The sequence below is a fragment of the Merops nubicus genome, unplaced genomic scaffold (genome assembly GCF_000691845.1).
Source record: "Merops nubicus isolate BGI_N331 unplaced genomic scaffold, ASM69184v1 scaffold431, whole genome shotgun sequence".
NCBI classification, from domain to species: Eukaryota; Metazoa; Chordata; class Aves; order Coraciiformes; family Meropidae; genus Merops; species Merops nubicus.
Genome location: NW_008587391.1, coordinates 17,117 through 39,875, shown reverse-complemented (window position 1 = coordinate 39,875; position 22,759 = coordinate 17,117). Strand labels below are relative to the sequence as shown.

The window sequence follows — 22,759 nt, the reverse complement described above, 5'->3', positions numbered from 1 at the left end:
CCAGGCGAGGTCTCACCAGAGCAGTGAAGCAGAATCACCACCTCCTTTGATTTGCTGGCCATGCTGCTTCTGATGCAGCCCAGGATATAGCTGGGCTGTGAGTGCACATTGCCAGCTCATGTACAGCTTTTCATCCCCCAGTGTGATCAACTCCTTCACAGGGCTGCTCTCAATCCCTTCATGCCCCAGCCTGTGTTCATACTGGAGATTTCCCCGACACAGGTGCAGGACCTTGCACTTATTGAACGTTGTGAAGCTCACTCAGGCCCACTTCTCAAGCTTGTCAAAGTCCCTCTAGATGGCATTCCGCCCCTCAGGTGTCTCATAGTGATGCACCACATCAGATCCCACAGACTTATGCAGAGTGGTGTATGGCCCTCAGGACTTTGCTCCCCTGATCCCTGTCTGGCAGCCCATAGACTAGGGAGGTGTGATGAGAGATGTTGCCCACTGAAGACTGAGGCAAAAAAATTGCTGAGTATCTCAGCCTTCAAAATTGATCTTTAGCAATATATAACAGCCTTACACAAATTACTGAATTTAACCAAATCTCATAATAACAAACATTTTCCTGGTATTAACACCATTAAGAACTGAAGAGTTCTCTGATACAAAGATATTCATACTTACTTACTAAATTGGTGGTAAGATACATTTTTAAAGTTCCAGATGTTGTTTACGTTCTTCAGATCATTCCACTTTATAGCCCGAAGTACACAGCAACTAGTTCTTAAGTTCTTAATCTACACTGTACCTTGTCAGGTTATTTACATATGCAATACAATTTCTGGTTAAGTGGGAACACTTTTATCTAGAGGATTTATCTGTACAATATCATACAAGAACTCTGTTGTAGAACTCTGCAATGAATATTTCTCTCTTCCATGGTGTCGAAGTGTCTTAAAAAATGGTTTGGTCCTATATATTCACTCATATATAACCACTAATAAGTTTCTCTGAAACTATTCACTTCAGACATTGAATGAGACACTCATCCCACTGGAAAGCAGTGAATTAAGTTTACAAGTGAATTAAATTTTGGCAGCTGTTAACATTGACTCTGTCAACATTGAGTACATTTGTTGAAAATAATATATTTTCTATGCATTTTCCCAAGACTTGCTTTTGAGGAATCACTATTATACTATATTTTATATGAAGCAGAAGGTAAACAGAGGAGCAACCGATTTTCTAATGGGGTCCCTAAAGTATATGCTATGGAGAAGAGTAATATTGGCTTATATTAGTGGATCAAAAGGGAAAGACAATCATTCAGGTTGGAAGAGACTCCAGGAGGCCATCTTGACCAACCTCCTCATGAACAAAGGGTCAACAGACTTTGTTTAAATCCAATTGCTCAGGGTTTTTTTGAGCACTGTCTTGAAAAATGCCAGGAACAGAGATTTCACAGCCTTTCTCACCAGCTTGTTGTAGTGCCTGGCTGTCTTCATGGTGTAGAATGTTTTCCTTACATCTAGTCTTCTTTCCCATTTTATAATCACTATTTCATCTATGACCTTTGTCTCATAGATTCTGCATTCAGCATCACCAAGAAAAATAATAAGACCAAGTTCAAACTGGCTATATCCAGATACACTACCTACCTATCTTTTATCCTCTTCCATATCCATACCATTTTTGGACTCATTCCTTATCTCTGTACACTTTCTGATGCTTGCCTAATGTCTGTTCACCCTTGACTATTACAAATCATCTATTGTGTTTACTACATAGAAATGAAAAACAAGTAATATTTTACTGGACAAAGCACTGAGCTAATATCCTGCTTCATTAAGATATAATCTATGGTGAGTGACACAATGTGCAGAAAGAAAATAACCTCATCATGGGCTCTTGAAATGTCAGCTGGATCCAGCTTTACTGGATGCAATAGAAGGTAGTAAGCAAAGGATTACAGCTGGACATCAATTTGGATGAGAAAAGCTGAAACTCTCCTCAGTGGTATAACAAGGGAAGTCAGTTGAGAGAAGTACAGAAGAAAAAAAAAAAATGAGATAAAAGATGACTATATTAAACTTCAAAATAACTTCAATTATTACTCTTGCTTTCAGGATCATCCAAATGCCTGTGCAGTATTTTACCTTGGTACTCAGATACTCTACTCCTATAGCCATGTCTCCTGACTACAATAAAATCTGTTCTTTCCTTTGATATATTATCCATGTAAACATGGAAAGAGCTGTGGCATACACACCACTTACTAAAAAAAATAAAGCATCGTACCTAGTCTTTTATGTCAGAAATTTGCAAAATTTGGAGTTACGGTATTTTTATCAGAGCAAGAGCATTTCCCCACCTGGACAACATGACAAACAACCTGATCTGCTCAATATGATGTACGTTATAAAACATATAACTAATACTTTTTATTTTTAATCTTAGACTTATATTCTAGATTTCTTTAAGGCCTTCTCCAAATGGATCAGTCCAAGACAAAAAGTTTTAGCTTGACATTTTAGATGTGAACAGCTGACATTTAAAGGAATAAGCACTGATTAATCAGCAAATATATCTAGCTGACAGTTATGACTAGGAAGAAAAGAACTCATGTGGGGGATATTATTTAATTGCTTCATTTTTGTAGGTCACAAGACATAACTCATTATTGACTAGAAGTTTTTACACTGACTACTTTTTTTATGGTATTTTAGACACTGGAGAACATTAAAATACTTTTCTGCACATGTAAATAACAGCATTTATTTGAGAATAAATTTTTTGGGGAATGCCAAGGCTAGAACTGACAGAAATACTGAAATAGTTTTTCCAGCCCTTGCCCATCCCCAATTCTTTGACTATTCTTTCTAAATTGCAAGGTCATTCTCAAACTGAATTGATATTTGCTTGTTGTACTCAAATACGAGTAATAAAATCAGTTAACAAGTATGAAACAAATGAAAATACAGGGTCTTGCAATGTAACTCCAGGAAGCCTCCAGCTATTTTCTGGTTTCTGCAGTCAAAAATATTGAAATATTTGTATCGTAATGCACTTTAAAAACTGTAAACTGAATGACCTGACTGAATTGAAAGAAGGGTTGAATATATAGAAAGGAGTTATGCTTAAGCTTCATTAACATTATTTTATTTGGAAGGTGAGGGACTCCTCATTATTACTAGATATACATTTTTTAAATATTAAGAGTGATGCTGCCAAATAAAGAAATAACATCTATTAGATGGAATATTTGTCCTCTGAACAGAGAAGGCAAAGCTAAGTTCTCTAACAAGTTTTCTAAGTCCTCAATAAACAAGTTTCTTTAAAATCCTTTCCTTGGTCTCTTCTGGATTTGTCTCAGGCAAGGGCTAAGCTCACTGCTGTGTACCTGCAGCCTCCTCAAAAAGCTTAAGAACATGAACAGCAATCTCAGGTTCTAGATTTGTTATTTGTTGCTTACAATCGATTTCTTGGAAAAGGTACCCAATTTATTGAATACACAGAGTTCTACCCAGATATTTGACAAAACAGTTTCATTGGACTTGGGAAGTGGCAGATATATGAAGTCTGAGATAGTCCTGATTGTATTTCATCAAAAGAACTGTTTTAAACAGCTTGTTACTAATATAAATATGGTTTTCCTGTATTGCTGCCTGATAGGATCTCTTGATTAATATGACACATGAGGAATCATACTCTTACATTACCTTCCTGCACTGCTAACTTTTTATCAGGTAGCAAAACTGCAACTCTGTCCACCTGGAAACTGTTGGTACAATCTGAATTTAGTAAACAAGCTAGAACCCAACAAGGAAATATCCACAAAATGGATTCCTGAAACTTGATTTCTGACGTAATAAGGATTAGCACACACAGTAGTATGAAGTGTTGACTTGATTTAGCACACATGAGGAACTCGACTCTTTGTACATGATAAAATGGTATTACTACTTCACACTCAAAGGGATTTAAGACTCATCTTGTGAGACAACTGACATCACTGCCTTTATAGGTTGGAACATTCTTATTTTACACAAAAGAGATTCTTCCAAACAGGTAAGGATGTAAGAGTGAGGAAGAAGGAATATAGAAAATGTATGAGCTTTTGACACCCAATCTTTAATGGATTAATTGCACTTTGTGCAGCTGCTGTTGATACACTTCATAATATCTGGGATGAACAGGCACAGGTAATTCTGTGCATAGATCCATGGGATTCCCTTCCAGAGGTATCAGTGAACTTAAAAAAAGAGCTTACATATATGTATTCAATTGTATTTTAGGAAAAAAAAAAACACCCACAAAAACCCCCAACAAACATATAAGAACACAAATTAATCTACTCATTAAGCTCAAAAAATAAAACTAATTAGGTGTGTTCCAAGCACTATAAATGTAAAAGGAATGCAGTCATTAAGCCTGAAAATAATGGAAAAATTTAGGCAACCTCTCACCCCAATCTCATTATAAACTCACTGCAGTGCTTTTGTTTCTAAGATGCATGGCTTTTGAGGGCCTAAATTAACATAAATGTTTTTAATTTTAACATTTGGAACACATCTAAAGGACATAAGACAGGAGAGGTCCATTATACTTCCTCTCATTTGGCTGGTGACAGATAAAAAATTAATAATAGAATATATTTTTCTCAATAACCAATAAAAGTTACATTGAATAGCTGCATATTTTTTTGCTGTACGAGATTCAGATTATACATAAAGAGACATATAGAAAATACAAATTGCCTTTGTTAAAACTATGCAATAATTATGAAGGATGTTTTCTAATGCTTCTTGCTGTATTTTTCCCTCATTTCACTTTAATGAAATTGTCAGAAACTACTAAATGCCAACAAAATATATTTTATAAGCTCAGATAGTCATCTCATTGATGATTTAGATAAAACACACTCTAGAGAACTTAAAACTAACTTATGCTAGAACTCCTTCCAAATTTTTAGCAATTCTGATTAAAGAAAAAATATTTTTTCTCTTTCTAGAAATAGAAATTATTAGACACAGAAATGTCTCTTTCTATGGCATGCATACAGAAAAGAGAAGAACAGTTGAAAACCTCAGCTGTTTATGCATCATCTAATGACAGAACCAGGCACTTGAGTGATTAAGGAGTGGAAAAGAGCAACTAAAGAAAAAACAAAACAAAGGTATAAAAAGTGTCTTCAGAATATAAGCACTACTCTCATAGAGCATGAATACATCTTTAACTGAAGATAATTTTTTTTTTTTTTAATTTAGCCTGATGTGATTTTTTATTATAAGGTAAACGTACACCACTGCCATGCCTCTGGGGAAGGAATGATGAAAACATGAACATTTAGGTCTGAGAAAATAAGATGACGTAGGATGACTATAAGGTATTGAATTATCTTCAGTACTCTTAAATCAACTGCTTTTTATTATGTAATTTTGGACATTTTTGTTGGGATGCTCATAGCTGTAAAAATGTGGTATTTCATAATTCAAAATACTAATTAACAGGCATCTACACACACACATACATATAACTATTTCACAAAACAAAACAAAGAAAACAATCAAGATTAATAATAGGGGTGAAAGAGATATAAAAAGTTAGCTACCAACCAGAGACAAACACCGAAAATGTTTTTGAAGAATTCAACAAAGAACACCTATGGTTTCATGCTGTTCAGAAGGACTAAACGTAAAACAATTTGTATCAAAAACCTTTGTACAAGTCCTAAGCATTAAAAAGGATGAGGTCTTTTAGGAAGTAATGGATAATGCTACAGAGAGAACTACAGCAGATAAGAGGATGACACACAGAGATTACCAAATCATGATCAGTAAGAAATCCTCTGAGGGAAACAGGTTTTTCTTGACTCTTCTATGTCTTATTAGGTACAACAGATAAAAAGCAATACTAAAGATAAAGCATTGGTAAGAGCAGGATATGTGCCTGCAATTCTCTATGCATGTGTTAGTGTTGCTAAAAAACTGATAGTGTAATAATTTGATATGAGGATGAAATAGGTTCTAACATTAATATTAAAAAAATAAAGTGTTTAACAAAAAAAACCTAGGTCATTTATGGAAACTAAACATATGCAGCTGGTGTACAGATGGTACCAAGATGGGCACACCCATTCAAAAGTGCAGAGTACTAGAAATTTTAAATGCTGAATGCTATAACATTATGGTTATTTTTATTGCATTAGGGTTACATTACTGTTATTACAAGTTTCAAGCTTATCAGAACTCTGTTGTACTTGAAACAATAGTTGTTGCCCCAAGAAGTTTGCACTTGAAATTAAAATTAAAGATAGCATGTATGTGAGACATACAGACTAATGGAGTGACAAAGAAAAATGTAATTCAATAGGTCATTTTAACGCTGTCTGTGTACTGTTTAGCTATAATAACCAGCCATCTGCCTTGTGATTTTCAGACTGTAGCTTTTTGAATACATTTAAGGGGAAAAAAGTATAATAAGTTGTTTGCTTTATATATGACTTGCAGTTTAATCTGTGTGAAAGAGACAAAAGTGAAATTCTTTGTAGGAGAAAACAAAAAACTGCTCCACATTTTCAGAGTTTAAGTAGAGGCAATATTAGTCTAAAATTACATCAAGCTTTAGAGATGACAAATAAGGTAAGAGGCTTCAATTTATGATACTATTCCCTAAGGTCAAACTAACAGTACACAGATTATTATAATCTAATTTAAATATGTCCAATAGCGAAGCACAGAGGAAAAACAATTTGAAATATACACTCTCGGTGATGTGTTCTAAATTACCTATAACCACTGAGGAAAGTGATCTGGCAGAGACTGTAGAGAGTTCTGTGGAAACACCAGTTCAGTACTCAGGGAGAGCCAGAGGGGCACAAGGAATGTGAGAAGACACCAAGATCAAAGCAGAAGCAGCACTGAGCAGCCATGTTGCCCCCATGACACGAACCCTGTGTACCATTCTTGCCTTCCATTTCACAAACATGGGAGTAGAACCGAAAGGTACAGGGATGTGTGGTTGTGAGTTCTAGTTTTCTACGTTCTCAATGATGCCCGCTCTCTAAAACTTCAAAGAAAACATCAGTTCTATGTAAAGGAGAGAATCATGAATACAGACTGGGTGGTAGAGGATAGAAAGAGAAATGTTTTCATGCTATTACTTTTATCCTTTGAAACTCAGATCAGATGATATTTCTGTGACCATATCTGCAACCATGCACTTAAAAAAATAAAAATCAAGAAAGAAAAATGAATTAAAATTATCAGGAACATCTTTGCATTGTGTCTTCTTATAACCAAAAAAAGCCACTGCTTAGAAGTCCAAATAACCTGTTTTCCACTTTGAGAATTTTCCCCTTTCTCCCCTTTGTTATCTTGCAAGCAGCCAACATTTAAAGGAGAACCAGCATGAATTAACAATTTGACACTCCATTGTACTGCATCTGAATAGTAGAAAAGCAAATGTCGAAGACAGGCTTTTCAAAATTAAATTCAGCTGCAAAGGTTAAAGAGGCCAATAGGGAGGAAAAAGCTGTAAAATTATACAGAGAGTGGTTTGCTGCATCAGTAGACACCTTGCAGGAATACAGTTCCACTGAAAATTGTGAATTATCATCTCAGTTCCCTACTATTTACATTTATAAAGTAAGCATGGAACATACGATGCAGTACTTACCAAAAACTTGAAGGAATGTCTGTTTTTTATCATTTCCTGCTTTGTTCTTAGCATTACAGATATAAGGACCCGCATCATTATTTTTTATATCTCTTATTGTTAGTTCTGTATTGCTTCCTCTCAGCATATATTTTTCATTTTCTTCAAGAATTTTACCATTCCTAAAAAAATAAGAACAATGTTTAGAACAACCAGTAGGTTCCAAAGTCTGTAACAATGTTCTATGGAAGCATGGCTATGTTGAAAATAATCTCTGAGGGAAGAGACTGCTATTATATGCTAGCCTCAAAAAATGTATTCACTCATAAATTGGTGGCATAAATTGGCAGTATTTATAACAGGGAGTTAATTTTAGCATGATGAAAGTTGTTCTGCAGTATCACTATTTTTTCATAAGAATGTGCCCATTCTAGACACAAGCATAGCATTCTGACCTGCATTTTGATGTTCAAGATGTTAGCTTCATAACTTTATTGTCAGGTTCTAAAATATATATGTATTACATATACTATACTATCTTTATTCTTAAAGGTTCAGTATGGACTTAATGTTAGAAAAGTAGACTTCATTTTTTCTAAAAGGGTATTTTCCCTAAAAGTAAGAATACAACTTCTTTCTTGGGAACATTAATAACTGTTAATATGATTCCTCTGGTATCTATATAGCCTGCATTTTAGTAACTTTTTTTGGTAAATAGCTCTAGGCCACTTAGCTGTCCACTTCAAGACACTATTGAGATTCTTGTTCTTCTCCTTTCCAAAGCAAATCAAAGACAATGTTTTGTAGAACTGATTTTCCACATAGGTGGTTTAATAAATAAATAAATAAATAAATAAATAAATAAAACAATCTAGTGATTTCTGTAAGGAGACAAAAGTCTATATTCAAGATCAGAAGGACTTTCCAAATGCCTATTATCATAAACATCACCTATATCTATGAAAATTTCTAGGCAAAAATTAGATTATGAACATTTCCCTGGACTCTCAAGCAAACAGGAGAGATTGACACTGATGCTGATACTGGAGAACAGGAAAACATGACTAACACATTAAAAGCAGATTATTTCTTTTGTCAGATAATTCTAAGCCTTGCCAGTAAAGATAAGGGAATTGATCTAACTAAACTTTACTAGTGTAAATTATCTCCACAGATGTAAACAATTATCATGCTTTCAGTAGGAATATTCCCATGAGTAAAGGTTTCCAGTTCAAGACATACACATCTGGATTTTTATAGTTCAGTCCTGGCTAACTTCATTCTCTTAATGTATTGCTCCTCTGAGAGTTATGCTTTACCCTAATGCAGTATCAGCCTCAATAAAGATGTCAGCTATAGAGTGAAAAAATTATATTCTCTCAGTCCATGAAATACCAAAAAGTTATACATGGATATTAAATGGAGCAGCAACTAAACCTTGCTGATTTTTCTTCTGGACTAGGTGTTTCAGACTGACTAATTTGTAAGTGAACTAAAGGATTTTTTTTTGAGAAAGATTGACACATCAGTTCAGATGCCTCTACTTTAAACTGACAAAAATCTTACATGTTGTCAGCATCTGGAAATGAAAAGGGTTGATGTAAATAGTTTAGGCTTTACTTCAGTAGCTACTGTTTTAAAGAGTTTAAAGCCTGAAACTACTGTTTTGTCCAGCATCTTGCTTACAGTCAGCACAGAGGGATATATAAGTCACCTCAATTTACTGTCATTTGATTTTAAAAATATAGTAATTTTTCATGCCCTAGCTGAAGCTGACATGTTAAATCAAATGAACTCACTGGAAACTGAAAAGGAAATGAGGAAAGAAAAACAAGATAATTTATTTTTTAATTGACTAAAATATCAGTGAATTGCAAGGAAAGTAATAGTAAACAATGGTAGATCCAAATTATGCAGGCCTTGCTAAAGAAACTTCAATAGACCAAATGAGAGAATAACTGGTATCAGAGTTCATTTCAAAAGTGAATAAGAACACACAAGAACACTGAATTGTGGATAAACCAGGTCCCTAATCTTGATGAATCACCCCAAAAGCTACAGGTATACTTTCTATACCATATAGTGAAAATCTTCCATCAGAATGGAGTAGCAATCATTCCCACCCTTTTTGTCAGAGCTTTTCTTCAGCTCTCCAGAACACTCAGTATAGTTTTGAATGTTTTACAGTGAAACAACATTCTCTCTTATAATAGTTTGCATCTTTCTACACTTCTTTCCTCAGCATAGCTATGTATTCAGAAAACAGACTTCCATTAAGTGACTTTATTATATATGTTCATTTTACAAATGGTTAACCTGAGGGAAATTAAATAAAATGACTGAACTCGCATAGATAAATGGTATATTTGGGAATAACACTGAAAACATGATGTACATGACTTGCTGCAACTAAAGATTATAATCCTTCCAAAATCAGCATTAACAATCAAATTCAAGATGTAATTCCACTTGTTTTATTAAAAAATAAACACAAAAAAAACGGAGATTAAATCAACCTATACTCAAGAGCAAAAAGTACACTGAATGGGATGAAACTGGGAATATGACACTTTGTCTATTAATTCTGATAAATGGATTTAATTAGGTTCTTAATGGATGACAAACTTATTAATATTAGATAAATCGCTTTTGATAGACTACTACTGCTGACAATGTTTTCTAGCTGTTTCTCAAAATCAAGAAGGGTTATGTGAATCTAGTTTTCCTACGCTTTATCTAATTTCTAAAGAAAAATTATCTTGGCATATCTGCAAGATAAGTCCAAGGACAAGGAGAAAATATCAGCTGATTCTGAATCCTGTTAACTAGCTACCTTCATGTGAGTGAAAGGGGACCTGAGCAGTTCAGGAAAAAGATTTTAGAAGGAACAATTTAGATCCTCCCTCCTGGGTTAAAAAATTCATTTGCCTCAGGGGCTTGCAAGCCAAAGGAAAATCCCTCACTAGGCTCTGATAAGTAAACACAGAGATAAATGCCTCTCCAAGGCACTTAGGTCCATATATTTAATATATAAAAATATTGATAATAACCCAACAGAGATACCCTCAACACTGTGGAAATGTATGCATTCTTAACAATATAAAATAACAGTGTTCTTTGTTTTACAGATTCTGATCTGTTTTGGCAGAGGACTTTGGAGCCCTGGTGGGTCGGTGGTTGGACTTGATGATCTTGGAGGTCCAACCTAAATGATTCTATGATTCTATAACAAGGCCACTTACGATACCAGATTTCATACAGCTTCAAAGACATTAAATAATCAGAATATTCAACCAGACTTTGAATTGAGCATCAGTTCTTTAATTTGGGCTCTGTATATTTAGTTTTTCTTTCTTCCTCCTCTACACTAAATTTTGAATTCTAAGCCACATAAGGTATTAACTTTGCCTTCTATCTATTTACATCTCATGAGATTCAAATTGCACAAGAGAAAAAATTAAGTCCACATTTGACTTACAGCACGTTAAGATAAAGGTGTCAGTCAAAGGAAGCTAACATTTAAAATTAATCTAGCATTGTTCAAAAATTCCAAAGGAGATTAAGAATTGATGGAAATCCCTTCTATGTTTGAAAATGCAGTGACCTTTTATTTCACCTGAAATAGTCTAAGTAGATGCAAATTATTCAGGTCTAAAATAGAAATGTGCATTAGTACTAGGTGTCTGAGATACCTGATAACTCAGGACTGATGCATATTTTCCTTAACATTGAAATAATACAGGGCGTATGGTTATTTAAATGTTTACCAATGTTATATGGTAAATGTTCCCACATGACATAGCTATACTATGTTCATGTCACTGATACCATCAAACGACACACGTGAACTTTAAAAGCAGCTCCATTTTCAAAACTACTACAGTTTTAAAATTACACAAAATAAGCCTGAAGCTTATTCAGTGAAGCATTCCCACATCTTAGAGGTGTATAAAGCCATACCTCTTCTGAATCTCATGGAAATGAATAGTTAGGGTTAGAATCTTTTTATAGATGGATAAAATATTATATTTGTAATCAGTATTGTTGAGCTGTATTGGATATTTATTTCTTGGTTAACTGCATATGTTTCTACCTTATGCCTTCGTGTGCAAAAGTTGTGAGGTTTTTTTTTGTATTGTTTTTGGGACATGGACTCATTGCTTCAGCTTTCTTTATTTCTGCTCAAATATGAAGAAATCATGTCAATATGGTATTTTAGTTACTTTTTACATCTGGGTTACTTGCTGGTAACCTGAGTGAAATTGAATTTGTGTGAATTCATTCACTTATTCATGCTGAATCCAGCTTTAGAGGTTAGAACAGAAATGGTCAGCAAATGCTCTTAAAACTCAGTAAAGAAATTAAGGTTGCACAGCTTAATGGACCGTGATAGAAAATTGCAAAACATTAAAACCACGTGCTCTGATGTGCAAACCTCAACTGGACTTACCTATACCAACTAATTTCAGGTGGAGGTGACCCAATGGCTCTGCAGAACAAAGTTATTGCTTCTCCTCGATCTGCAGTGGCATTAAAGGATTTCTGTAGCAGAGTAATTGCAGGGGGAACTGAAAAATAAAACATTATGTCCTATTAATGGAAAAAAAAAAACCAAACATGTTTCCAGAAGAATTTAAAGCATAAGATAGGATAGGATCCTTTGCTAATTTTGGACCTTATGGTTACACTCAGAGATCAAGTAACAATACAAATCACTGTTATTGGTATTTCTTTACTTTTCTTAAAGCACAAGATTTTTAACATTATATGGACATTCATATCCCTTTCTTTTCGGTTGAATAAATTTTTAAAGTCTTTTTTAGCAGTTCTTCCATTTTCCTACATACCATTTTAAAGTGACTGAAGTTATACCTAGCATGTACAAGACACAACAGAGATATGATTGCTACTGATTTAACTATCTCAAATGAAAATTTATCTAGTCTTTTTTTCTCTTTCATTAAATTATAAAGCAGACATACAACTATATACTGATGTAAGACAGTGGTTTTAAAACCGGTGTCAGTATATAATAGACTTGATTATGCATATTTACTTCTTTTTACTGAACTCCTGACTTCAGCATATTTCCTGGGTAGGAGTATCACCAGCGGCAAAAGGTGAAATATGGTAGCACCCAAAGGATACAACCTATTTTCTGAAAATGTATTTCAGAAAATTATAATTGTGTTCTGAGAGTGACAAATTTTATCTTTTCTTGATGGGACGAAGTAAAAATCCGTTAACTAGCAAAGCAAATAAACAAAAAATAAACTCAGCAGCTTAGAAGGAAAACGATATGCGGAAAAGAAAGAATTTCAGAGACAGTGAGAGGAAAAGGAAAATTAGAGATTCACAAAATGCAGGTCTCTGCTAGCAAGAATCCCGTCATCAGAGTGAATCGAGAGTTATCATTTTTAACTTCAACTTTCACTAGAGAAAAGAAGGAGAAATGGACAATCCGTAAACTTGCTTTGGGCTTCCCATTGCACTTCCACAGATTTTTCTCACAAACTGTTGACAATCAACTTTTGTTGCTTTGCACCGAATGTATTAGCTTTAGTATTCTTTTTCAGAAGCCCTTCCAGCTTCTGAACCTTAAACATACCAAATTATTAAAAAATAACATGCAATAATTACCAATGATCAGTAAGTAAACGTTGTTATGTACTTTTCACACATTTTAATGGTGTGCTGAAGCCTGTGTTTCACAGGTCACCTCTTTCCCAGCTGAAACTGCGTGGGCTAATACTCAGCATACAAAACCCTCCCATTGTGCAACATCAATTTATCCATCCCTTGTGAAAAAATGTCACTTAGAAAGCATATAGTACACTTTACCCATTTATGCAGTGCTTTCTAATGTCAGGACCTGAAAATACACTCAGTAACATGAGGGGATGAAACAACCCTTTGCCAGAATTAGTAGGTCCTTCACTGCTCACAACCAAGAACTATATGATTGACTCAGTTCAGCACATTACTTGAATTGTTCCCATCTTCCAAAGACAGTGCAATGACAATGAGATGAAATACCATTTTTTTTCCTTTCAAAAATATTTTTTTTTTTTCCCTCATCACTCTTTCTGGAAAAAGATCTGTTTATCTTTGGCTCTTTTCTTGTTGGTATGTAGGATGGAACTAAAGTGTGAACCTAACAGAGGAAAAGACAAATGAAGCCACGCTGGCAAGTGTCTCACATTTCACACTTAAAGCAAAGTGGTAAAATCCAGTCACATTTAAGTGAAAACAATTCTTTTTCATTTATGTAAGTAAGATCAGGATGTCAGGATGTCTATCCTATTTATGGAACTCACCAGACAGTAAAGAAAACAAAGAAATGAATCAAATAAGCCCATTAGGGGACCAAAAAAAAAAAAATAATTTTGTTTTCAGGAGGACTTGAATTCTTTTGTTCCATTTTATGTTAACCATTATTTTTTTTTTTTTTTAACAAAAACCTGCTATTAGATCTCACTATAAATATTGGTAGAAGCGAAATGCTACAAAAATTTCAGTGTTGCAAGTAGAAAAAGATACCTAAACATTAGCTTTCAAAGAGATAATTCAGCTCAAATGTACTTCAAATTATTATCCATTATAACTCCCTAAAGATTTCCATACATTAGAAACTACATTTTTTATATAAAACTTTACTCCAAGATTTTCTTCTAACTACTTCTGAGCAAATTTGAAAAATACAACCATTATAATGAACAGTCAGCCAAAATCAAAGAGTTTTTCAAACATGTATTTCCTTTTGTTGCTTTGACACCTTTTTATGTCAAATCTGTTTCACATATCACTTCTTTCCTATTGGAAATTGCCTGGACTACAGACTGGATATGGAAATACTGTGTTCCCAGAACAACAAAACTCTAAATTCATGGGGCGATAATCCAGACAAAGAGATTTTAATGCTTCCTCTGCAAATTTACTCGGTTTTCTTCTTTTTCAGACGTTCCTAGAGAGATGATTTGTGTTCCATTTCCAGGCCTTCACCACCAAATTCTTCAGCACAGAATCCTGATCTTAAAACACTAACCAGAACACTGAATACTACTTACAAAATCATTCCTTTTAAATCTTTTAGTTTTTAAAACTATGCACCTGACTTGAATCATAACTGCTGGTATTATGAGCTAATTTGGACACTTGCATAGAAGACAACATACTATACGATGGTCTGAGAGAAATGCTACGCATTTTGTCTCCACCTTCTTACATCTCTCCCTGGTATGTATTTGCCAATGTTATATCAATCACCTTGCCATCTATATGGAGTAGAGAATAGAAGAAATATTTTCAAGACACGTACCTTCATATTCTTTAATTCCTTCTCTTCAAGATAAAATACATCTCTAAAACACTATCTTTTCGCGTAGTGTGTATGTGTCCACTATTTTTCCCAGAATCCTAAACTATTTACAATTTATATAATCATTGCAAAACAAGAATTTTCCCTTTTAATTTAAGATGTTTTGAAGAAATTATTTGTATTTCTACTCCACTAGAAAATTAAATATTTTTTTAAAAAGATACTTTTCTAAAACTCATCCAGTTTCAGTTTCTTACAAAGTTGTTACAAAGGAAGGTAGTAACATTCCTCCAGGTATCTAAGTTAAAAAATTCAATTCATTTCCACTTAGTCAACATCACCTGTACATGCTGCTTCATTAAATGTGAAACTTACTTCTGCTTTCTTGGGCATGTAAATATGGGGTACAGCAACCTAGCTTCAACCAAAGAAAGAATGAACTTTGGCAACATGTTCTTAAATCATTTGGGGAGTAGCTTTTCAATTTATTTTGGTGGTTGCAAGGTCTAATCCTTCATTTTATAGTAATAATTCTAGTGAAGATTCTTTTTTCTGACCTCTACACACCACAAGAAACCATTCTGTAGGCAAGTATCATCCACACAGGCAGAGATGACTCATTTATGACCAAAATGGCCCAAGAGGGAACTTATCTCTTGTTCTCAAATGTGAGAATTTTAGGGTTAATCCCAGGTTTAATCTTCTCCTCTTCTGGAGAGGATTTGATCCCATATCATTTACCTCTCAGGGACCGGTCTTCCATCAGTTTTCTTTAACCCTCAGAATGTTTTCCCTTTTTAGTTGGACAGAGAGGCAAAGAAACAATACCAAATAAAGTAAGTGCTTGTTCACGGAAGAGTTGATAGTTCAAATTTTTGTCCTGAATCAGAGGATGTACTTGCACCACGGACAATGCTTTTAACTAGGGAACAATGAGTACAAGGGCAGCTGGCAGTTTCTTTTTGAATTAAATATTTGTCACTATTCAAGCAAAATAGAATCTGGTATTTCACACAGCTCTACCATAGCTCACATTTTTGAGTGACATTTATATAAGAATTGGAACAAATCAAATTTGCAGAAATACAAACAATATCTACTCTTGCTATATAATAAAGGTAACATTTAGAAAGCAACATACTCATATACTGTTCTCAGTGGAGAAACAGCATACATGGAGAATTTTGCTACTTTAAAATACATCAGCAAAGCTACCCTTCCCTTGTCTTCCCCAGTTCATTCTTATGTTCTCCTTTTCACCAAAGAGCACTATAATTTTTCTTTCTTTCTGATTTTTAATATTGGTCTAAAACCTATTCTGGGCCACATTTGATACATTCAGCTTTATGTAGGAAAATGTTTCTATTCCTATATATGAAGCAGAAAATAGTTCTTAATTGATATCACTCTACATAAGCAACCATGTCAGAATCACTTGGTTGGCAACTCCTCCTCCTAGTACCGTGAACTCAAGTCTAGAGGTAGAGTGAGCATTAGTATTCTTGTCTAGAGGCATTATAAACACACAGAGAACAAAATTTGTGGATATAATCCACCAATAAATTATGTGAAGTCAGACCACAGCTTGCAATCTGATGTTTTAGGTTAAATACAGGCTCTCACTCAGCTCAATTGCATATAAATATCAGCCAGAAGTGAAAGGTGTTCAGAATGTAAATTCACACCCATGTACATAAATGGCAGCAGAAGGAAATCTCATTCGGCATTTTAAGTGCTATCAGATGCACTGCTGGAACTGCACACAACCGGGAGTCGAGGTAATGCAGCACCACAATGCACAGAGAGGAAAGCAATTTGTTGGGAGGGGAGTGCTTCAACAGTGCACAGGGTATGTGCTGTTATATTCTTTCACAATACACAGGATAATCACTCATTTGCTTGTACTGTCTGTGTACTATCTAGGACAACCTAAAAAATTCTGCTTCAAAAGCTGCTGTTTCACTATATGGATTAAATAATAAATGTGCAAGAATCTCCTTCTCCTGAAATCAACTGAGAATTCAACTTAGTGACTTTTGTAATCTGGGGTTTGCTGAGAAAGACCAATCAAGGACAAAGCATTTAAAACTCAGAAACTAATAGGCATGATGGAAGTAGTTTCACTGAGAAACTGACATTAAACAGAATGTACACATAAAAAATGCCCTTTATAAACTGTGTCCTTTCCAGAAAATATATGAAGAGGTACTTATTTCTCAACAAGTCAGCCCTGAATTTAAGAGAGGTTGAGCTAAATGCTCCATCTTTTCTCAGTCTGTTCATATGCCTTCTTAGAGGTTTATTATAAATGAATAAAATGTCTAATGCCACTTTTCAGAGAACTTGTTATATATTTTACTCATCAGAAAAATAAAATAATGAAAATCTTAGTAAAATATATTTATGAATTACAACAGTCAAAAAAATATGTTTAAGGCTGTGAGGATGAATAACTATTAAAAATCAACTATGCTTTTTAACAGTAAATGACAAAGCAGAATACAGGTGAACTGAACTACTATACATTATAATCTGAAATTCGAGTCTGCTACTAATTGTCAGTGTTCTGTGAATGATTAAAAACAATCCACATTTTACACATATAGACTGATATTATGAAATGCAATGAAATCCCTCTCTAGGCAGTATAGTAGATTTAAAAAAAATGCAAAGTTATTACATTTATAGGAAAACAATAATAAACAGACATGACAACTACACTAGCCGGTTTAATCAGGACTGTTTAGGAGATGATATATTTTTAAAAAGACTATATTTTTAAAAAGTAAAGCAAGAAGTCAATTCAACAACTTTTACTCCTTACCATTCACAATAACAATGATGTCCCGAAAGTCAATTTCTCCTCTGGCTTCCACTCTTCCTTCACATCTGTATACTCCTTCATCACTTTTATTGATGTTAAGAATTTGGAGATTATTGTTTGCTAATATTGCAAATCGATCTAGGAAGGCAAGAGATTTAACTGGTGTTAGTAAATCAAGACACTATGAGGAACACTAAATTAAATGAGTAATATATTATGTACTTTCTCTGTACAATCCGAATGCTTGTCGGCAAAACGTTTGTCAATTTAAAAGTAAAATGTCAGCTGAGAAATGTGGGGTTTCTCCCATTCACAAATACACTGTCTTTTCCTAAAATGCAGTCTGTATTTTCCATCCGTAACTTCCTACTTTGAGGAGTTACCAAATATATGTCAAGTTTATAAATATTGCAAAATGAGTGGAATGTTTATGCACACCTACATAGATTATCAAAAAGATTAAAATTATGACAAAAACATAAATAGAACAATTTATACTAAAATAAGTAAGAAAATGCTTCTTCCCTATCTAGATTAAGCAACTATCTTTGTGCCCATTTTATGGCACTATGCTCAATCACTTCTCAGCTTGCTTGCTCTCCTTCCCTCCTCCTGGTCCTTTGCTCATTCACTACTATTCAGTCAATAACTATCTCACCATAGTCTAACACATCGCAGAAATGGGTACGATGACTTTATCCAACAAACCACTCTATCCTTTGCATAGTCCAGCATAATCTGAAATTCAATAGACTTTCTGAGCAGCTAAAGTTCATTGAAAAAATCCGATTCTGAACAAGTGTGCATACTTTCCTGCACATGTAGCAGCAAAATTATAAACCACAAGAATAAAATTGCTTCAACTTTTCTCTGCTTTCTGTCTGAACCAGTGCATTGGGTTTATGTGGCAAGATGCTGGCAGCAGGGGCTGCAGGAGACGGCCTTTGTGAGGAGAGGCTGGGCCTGCCTGTGCCAGACACAGCTGGTTCCAGTGAGCTCCAGTGGATCCACCACAAAGCACAGCTGAGGTTCTCATCCAAAGCGGAGGCACCTCTGGGACAGTGTGTATGCAAAAGGGAAAAAAATGCTGTGCAGCAACAATGAGAGAAAGGAATGAAAAAAAAAAAAATTAAACAGCCCTGTAAGCACTATGATGAGAGAAGGTAGAAGGGGAAGAGGTGCTCCAGGCATCAGAGCAGAAGAAGAGCACGGTAGAGTAGATATCCACATTGCAGTCTGTGGAAGACTTGGTGCTGGAGCCCATGGAGGTTAACAGTGGAGCAGAGATCCACCTGTAGCCCATGGACAATCCCACACTGGAGCAGGTGGATACCCAAAGAAGAATGTGACCCATGGGCACAGAAGAATGGACCCTGCTTCTGGCAGGACTTGTGGAACCATGGAAGAAAGAGAAGCCCATGCTGGAGCAGGTTTACTGGCAGGCCTTGTGACTCCATGGGATAGATCCCATTCTAGAGCAGTCTACTGAAGAAAACACTCCACAGAAGGGATCAACATTGGGGCAGTTTGTGAAGAGCTGCAGCCTGTGGGAAGGACTGATGCTGGAGAAGTTCATGAAGGACTGTCTCCCACAGGAGGGATCCCATGCTGGATCAGGGGAAGAGTGTGAGGAGCCCTCCCCCTGAGGAGGAAGGAGAGGCAGAGACAATGTGTGATAAACTGACAGCAACCCCTATTCCCCATCCCCTCACTCAGGGGGAGGAGGCAGAGAAATTGGGAATAAAGTTAAGCCCAAGAAGAAGGGAGGGGTGGGGGGAATGTATTTTTTAAGATTTGGGTTTATTTCTTAATATTCTGCTGTGATTTGACTGATAATAAATTAAATTAACATTCTCCTAAGTCAAGTCTGTTTTGCCCATGGTGATGACTGCTGAGCGATCTCCCTGTACTTATCTCAACCCAAGGCACTTCTGTTATATTTTTCTCTCCCCTGAGAAAGCTGGGTCCAGCTGAGGAGCAGAGTGATAGAGCAGCTTTGGAAGGCATCTGGTGTTCAGCCACGGTCAACCCCCCAAACCTGTTGAGGAGGGTGAGAAAGTGGCTGGGTTGGTGTTTGGGAGCTGGCCAATGTCAAACCACCATAACTAGTCAACATTAATGGACTCTCACGAGGAGGAATACTTCCTGCAGTTCACTGTATGTAGCTTTTGAAGAACATACTTACTTGTTATTCATTTGTCTTTCTCATTCTATTTGAACCAGTGTCATCCTTTTCAGTATTAGGAGGATGATAAGATTTAATAGCTTCAACTTTAACTAGCAACCAAGTGCCTTTTTTCACTTTGCTTTCCTTTTCAATTCTGCTAGGCTTTTAAAGCATGCTAGATTTACCACAACACAACACTGATATTCAAAAACAGTCATAAACAATACACGGTAGAAATACTTTTATATAGATATAAAGGTAAGATAAACAGCTAAGTGTCTATTCATAGAACACATGGACATACATATTTACAAATAAAACAGTTATTTAAGCCATGTGAGTTCTGTTTCACTACCAAGAACTCTATGAGAAAATAAAGAGAGAAATGAAAAAAGAAAATTTAATTTTGATTTACCTGATAGAGGTTTACAGGACACCAGTGTCTTGTCACTTATGCTAATTATGTCTAGTTAATTAAACTCATGCTTGAACATTACTACCATTTCACACATTACCACATAAGAATGTTATCCATTTTTTCTTTCCTGTCCCTACACAATTGCCACAGAGATGTGCTTTAAAATGTTTTGAAAAGGGGAGCTCTAGCCCATCTTTAAATATCAGTAACTTTTTTTTTGTTAACAAAAAAAATGAAAGTATATTTCATGTGTGAAATGGATGAAAGGACTGGAGAATATTTTTATTTCTTTAAAATGCTAAAAAACCATGATGGTTCATTTAGATGGTTCATTTTGGAAGCAAAAATAGTAGCTGTTGGCTGGATATATTTTCAGTTTTCTCTGAAGAATAATATAAAGGACATAGTAGGAGATATTCTCATGAGTAAACTAGGTATAACAGAAGACAATTTTTTTTTCCATCAATACTGTCTACATACAGAAAAAAATTAATACAGATTGTATATTAAAGAAACAAAAAAAAGGGCATATCAATTGAATAAGTGGCTTTCTTTAGAAATCATTGCTCTTCATGTTTTAGCCTTTAGTAGGCTTGTGAAAGAAGAGTTCATGTCATTGTGAAACAGTCACCAAATATACAGTGACACTATTCTCATGCTGCAGAAATCAATTGTGCATAGACCAGCTGGGTCTACAAATGTACTGAAAACTTGCCAGGCAGAGGTTACATCTTGATGGACTCACTTGTACTATGGAACACTCAGGAGGTTCGGAGCAGTAGAATAAGCCAGTAACAGACCATGATACATAGGGATGGTGCACACACAAATAAAGTTCACAGTGTCATGGTTATCCTAATGAAAATTGTGTCCTATACTAAATGGATTGCAGTTGGTGGATGTGGACAGCAACTGGGCACTACACTCCTCCAGCTCATCACTATTTTCTGGATTCAGTTCACTGAACTAAAGTTCAGTCACGACACCTTCCCCTTCAGTTAAACCAGATTTGAAGTGGTATGGATAGCAAGAGTGATTGCCTATGTCTTTTCAGCGCCTTATAATCAGGCTTGACTTTTTGGATTATGGTTTTTGGCTTAAGGTTTGAAAATTTGACTGTGTTCTAGGATATGTACCATGCTATAACCCACACTGTATAAAAAAAAGGTTAGGCACAGCTGTTCATTCTAAAATGTGGACATGACTAAAGATCTGTTGAACAAAAAATTAAAATTTTCAGAAAAAGCTGAAGACCAAGACTGCTATTAAATGTCCTTTATACAACCAAAGCAGTCATTCTCTACAGCAGCAACTATAATTTCTTCTAGACCACATGTAAACACGGCATGTTATCCACCTCAAAGCTAACACACATGTTGCACATCAGTTTGCACAAATGTCTGCAAATGGTCTCCAGTGGCTCTGTAGAGAAACGGCACTTTTTCCACTACCATAATTAAAACTGTGCAAACTACTGACCTAGGGAAACTTAGGTCTCACAGACTACACTACACTGAGGAAGCAGCAGAAGGGGACTGGCACAGCCTACCCAATATGATCTAGAGGAATAGGCTGGCTTATTTAAGTCTATCTTATTTAGTCTTTCTGAATAAGAAAGAATGTTTGTGGGGTTTTTTTGTTTGTTTTTTTTTATGGGCCACATCAATCATAAGATATCATGCCCTTCTGAAAATTGCAACTAGATGGATTTTCAAAAAGTAAACTCTAAAAGTTTTCTAGAACATTTTATCACATATAAATTATGTCTTGAAGAGAATCACCTTACCAACTAAAATTAGGTAAGCAGGGAAAAAAATAGTAGATTATAGATTATAATTACATGCTTGAGAATATATATATAAAAAAATATATATATCAAAGCATACAGGAAACACGGAGGATACACCAGTCCCCAGTATTTTCCATCCAGTTGCATAAAGATAAAATTTTCTACATGCATTATAGTTACATACCACACCTATGCTGTTTGTAGAAAACTGCTAATCTGAGAGCAGAATTCTGATATAACAGTGATTTGAGCATGCCAGAACAACACAGGCACATTTGTACAGATATTGGGTAATACATATCTAGCCTGTTTGTATTAACAGGTGTAGATGACCTACTTCTAAGGTCAACCCCAACTATAAACTAATATGCTAATGTCTGTACATAAATGTCTATATTTGCTTTAAGCAATGTAGAATGAGTTGTACTTAATGTCATCTGAAGTCCCAGAACTGTGTAAAAACAGAGCAAGTCACATATGACCACAGATAAGATCTGATCAATGAAAACAATCCCATTCACCTTCACAGCTAGTAAGATCTCTCTGACTCATATGTCTCCATGACATAAGAGTAATGACAATTCGGCTCTTGATAACAGTAAAGAAAACCTTAGAACATTCCCAGAAAATAATGCTTTATG

At 35.1% G+C, this 22,759-nt stretch overlaps 1 protein-coding gene across 1 annotated transcript in view; it reads right to left on the bottom strand.

Moving 5' to 3' along the window:
- Positions 1-22,759, bottom strand: part of LOC103781181 (neural cell adhesion molecule 2-like) — a gene marked incomplete at its 3' end in the record, with an annotated part of 34,883 nt that overhangs the window by 1,392 nt on the left and 10,732 nt on the right. The window contains exons 6-8 of the mRNA XM_008948884.1: positions 17,745-17,882; positions 12,053-12,170; positions 7,624-7,784 (exon numbers count right to left, since the gene is read on the bottom strand). Coding sequence (XP_008947132.1) covers positions 7,624-7,784; positions 12,053-12,170; positions 17,745-17,882 — 417 coding nt within the window. The remainder of the gene's footprint in view (positions 1-7,623; positions 7,785-12,052; positions 12,171-17,744; positions 17,883-22,759) is intronic.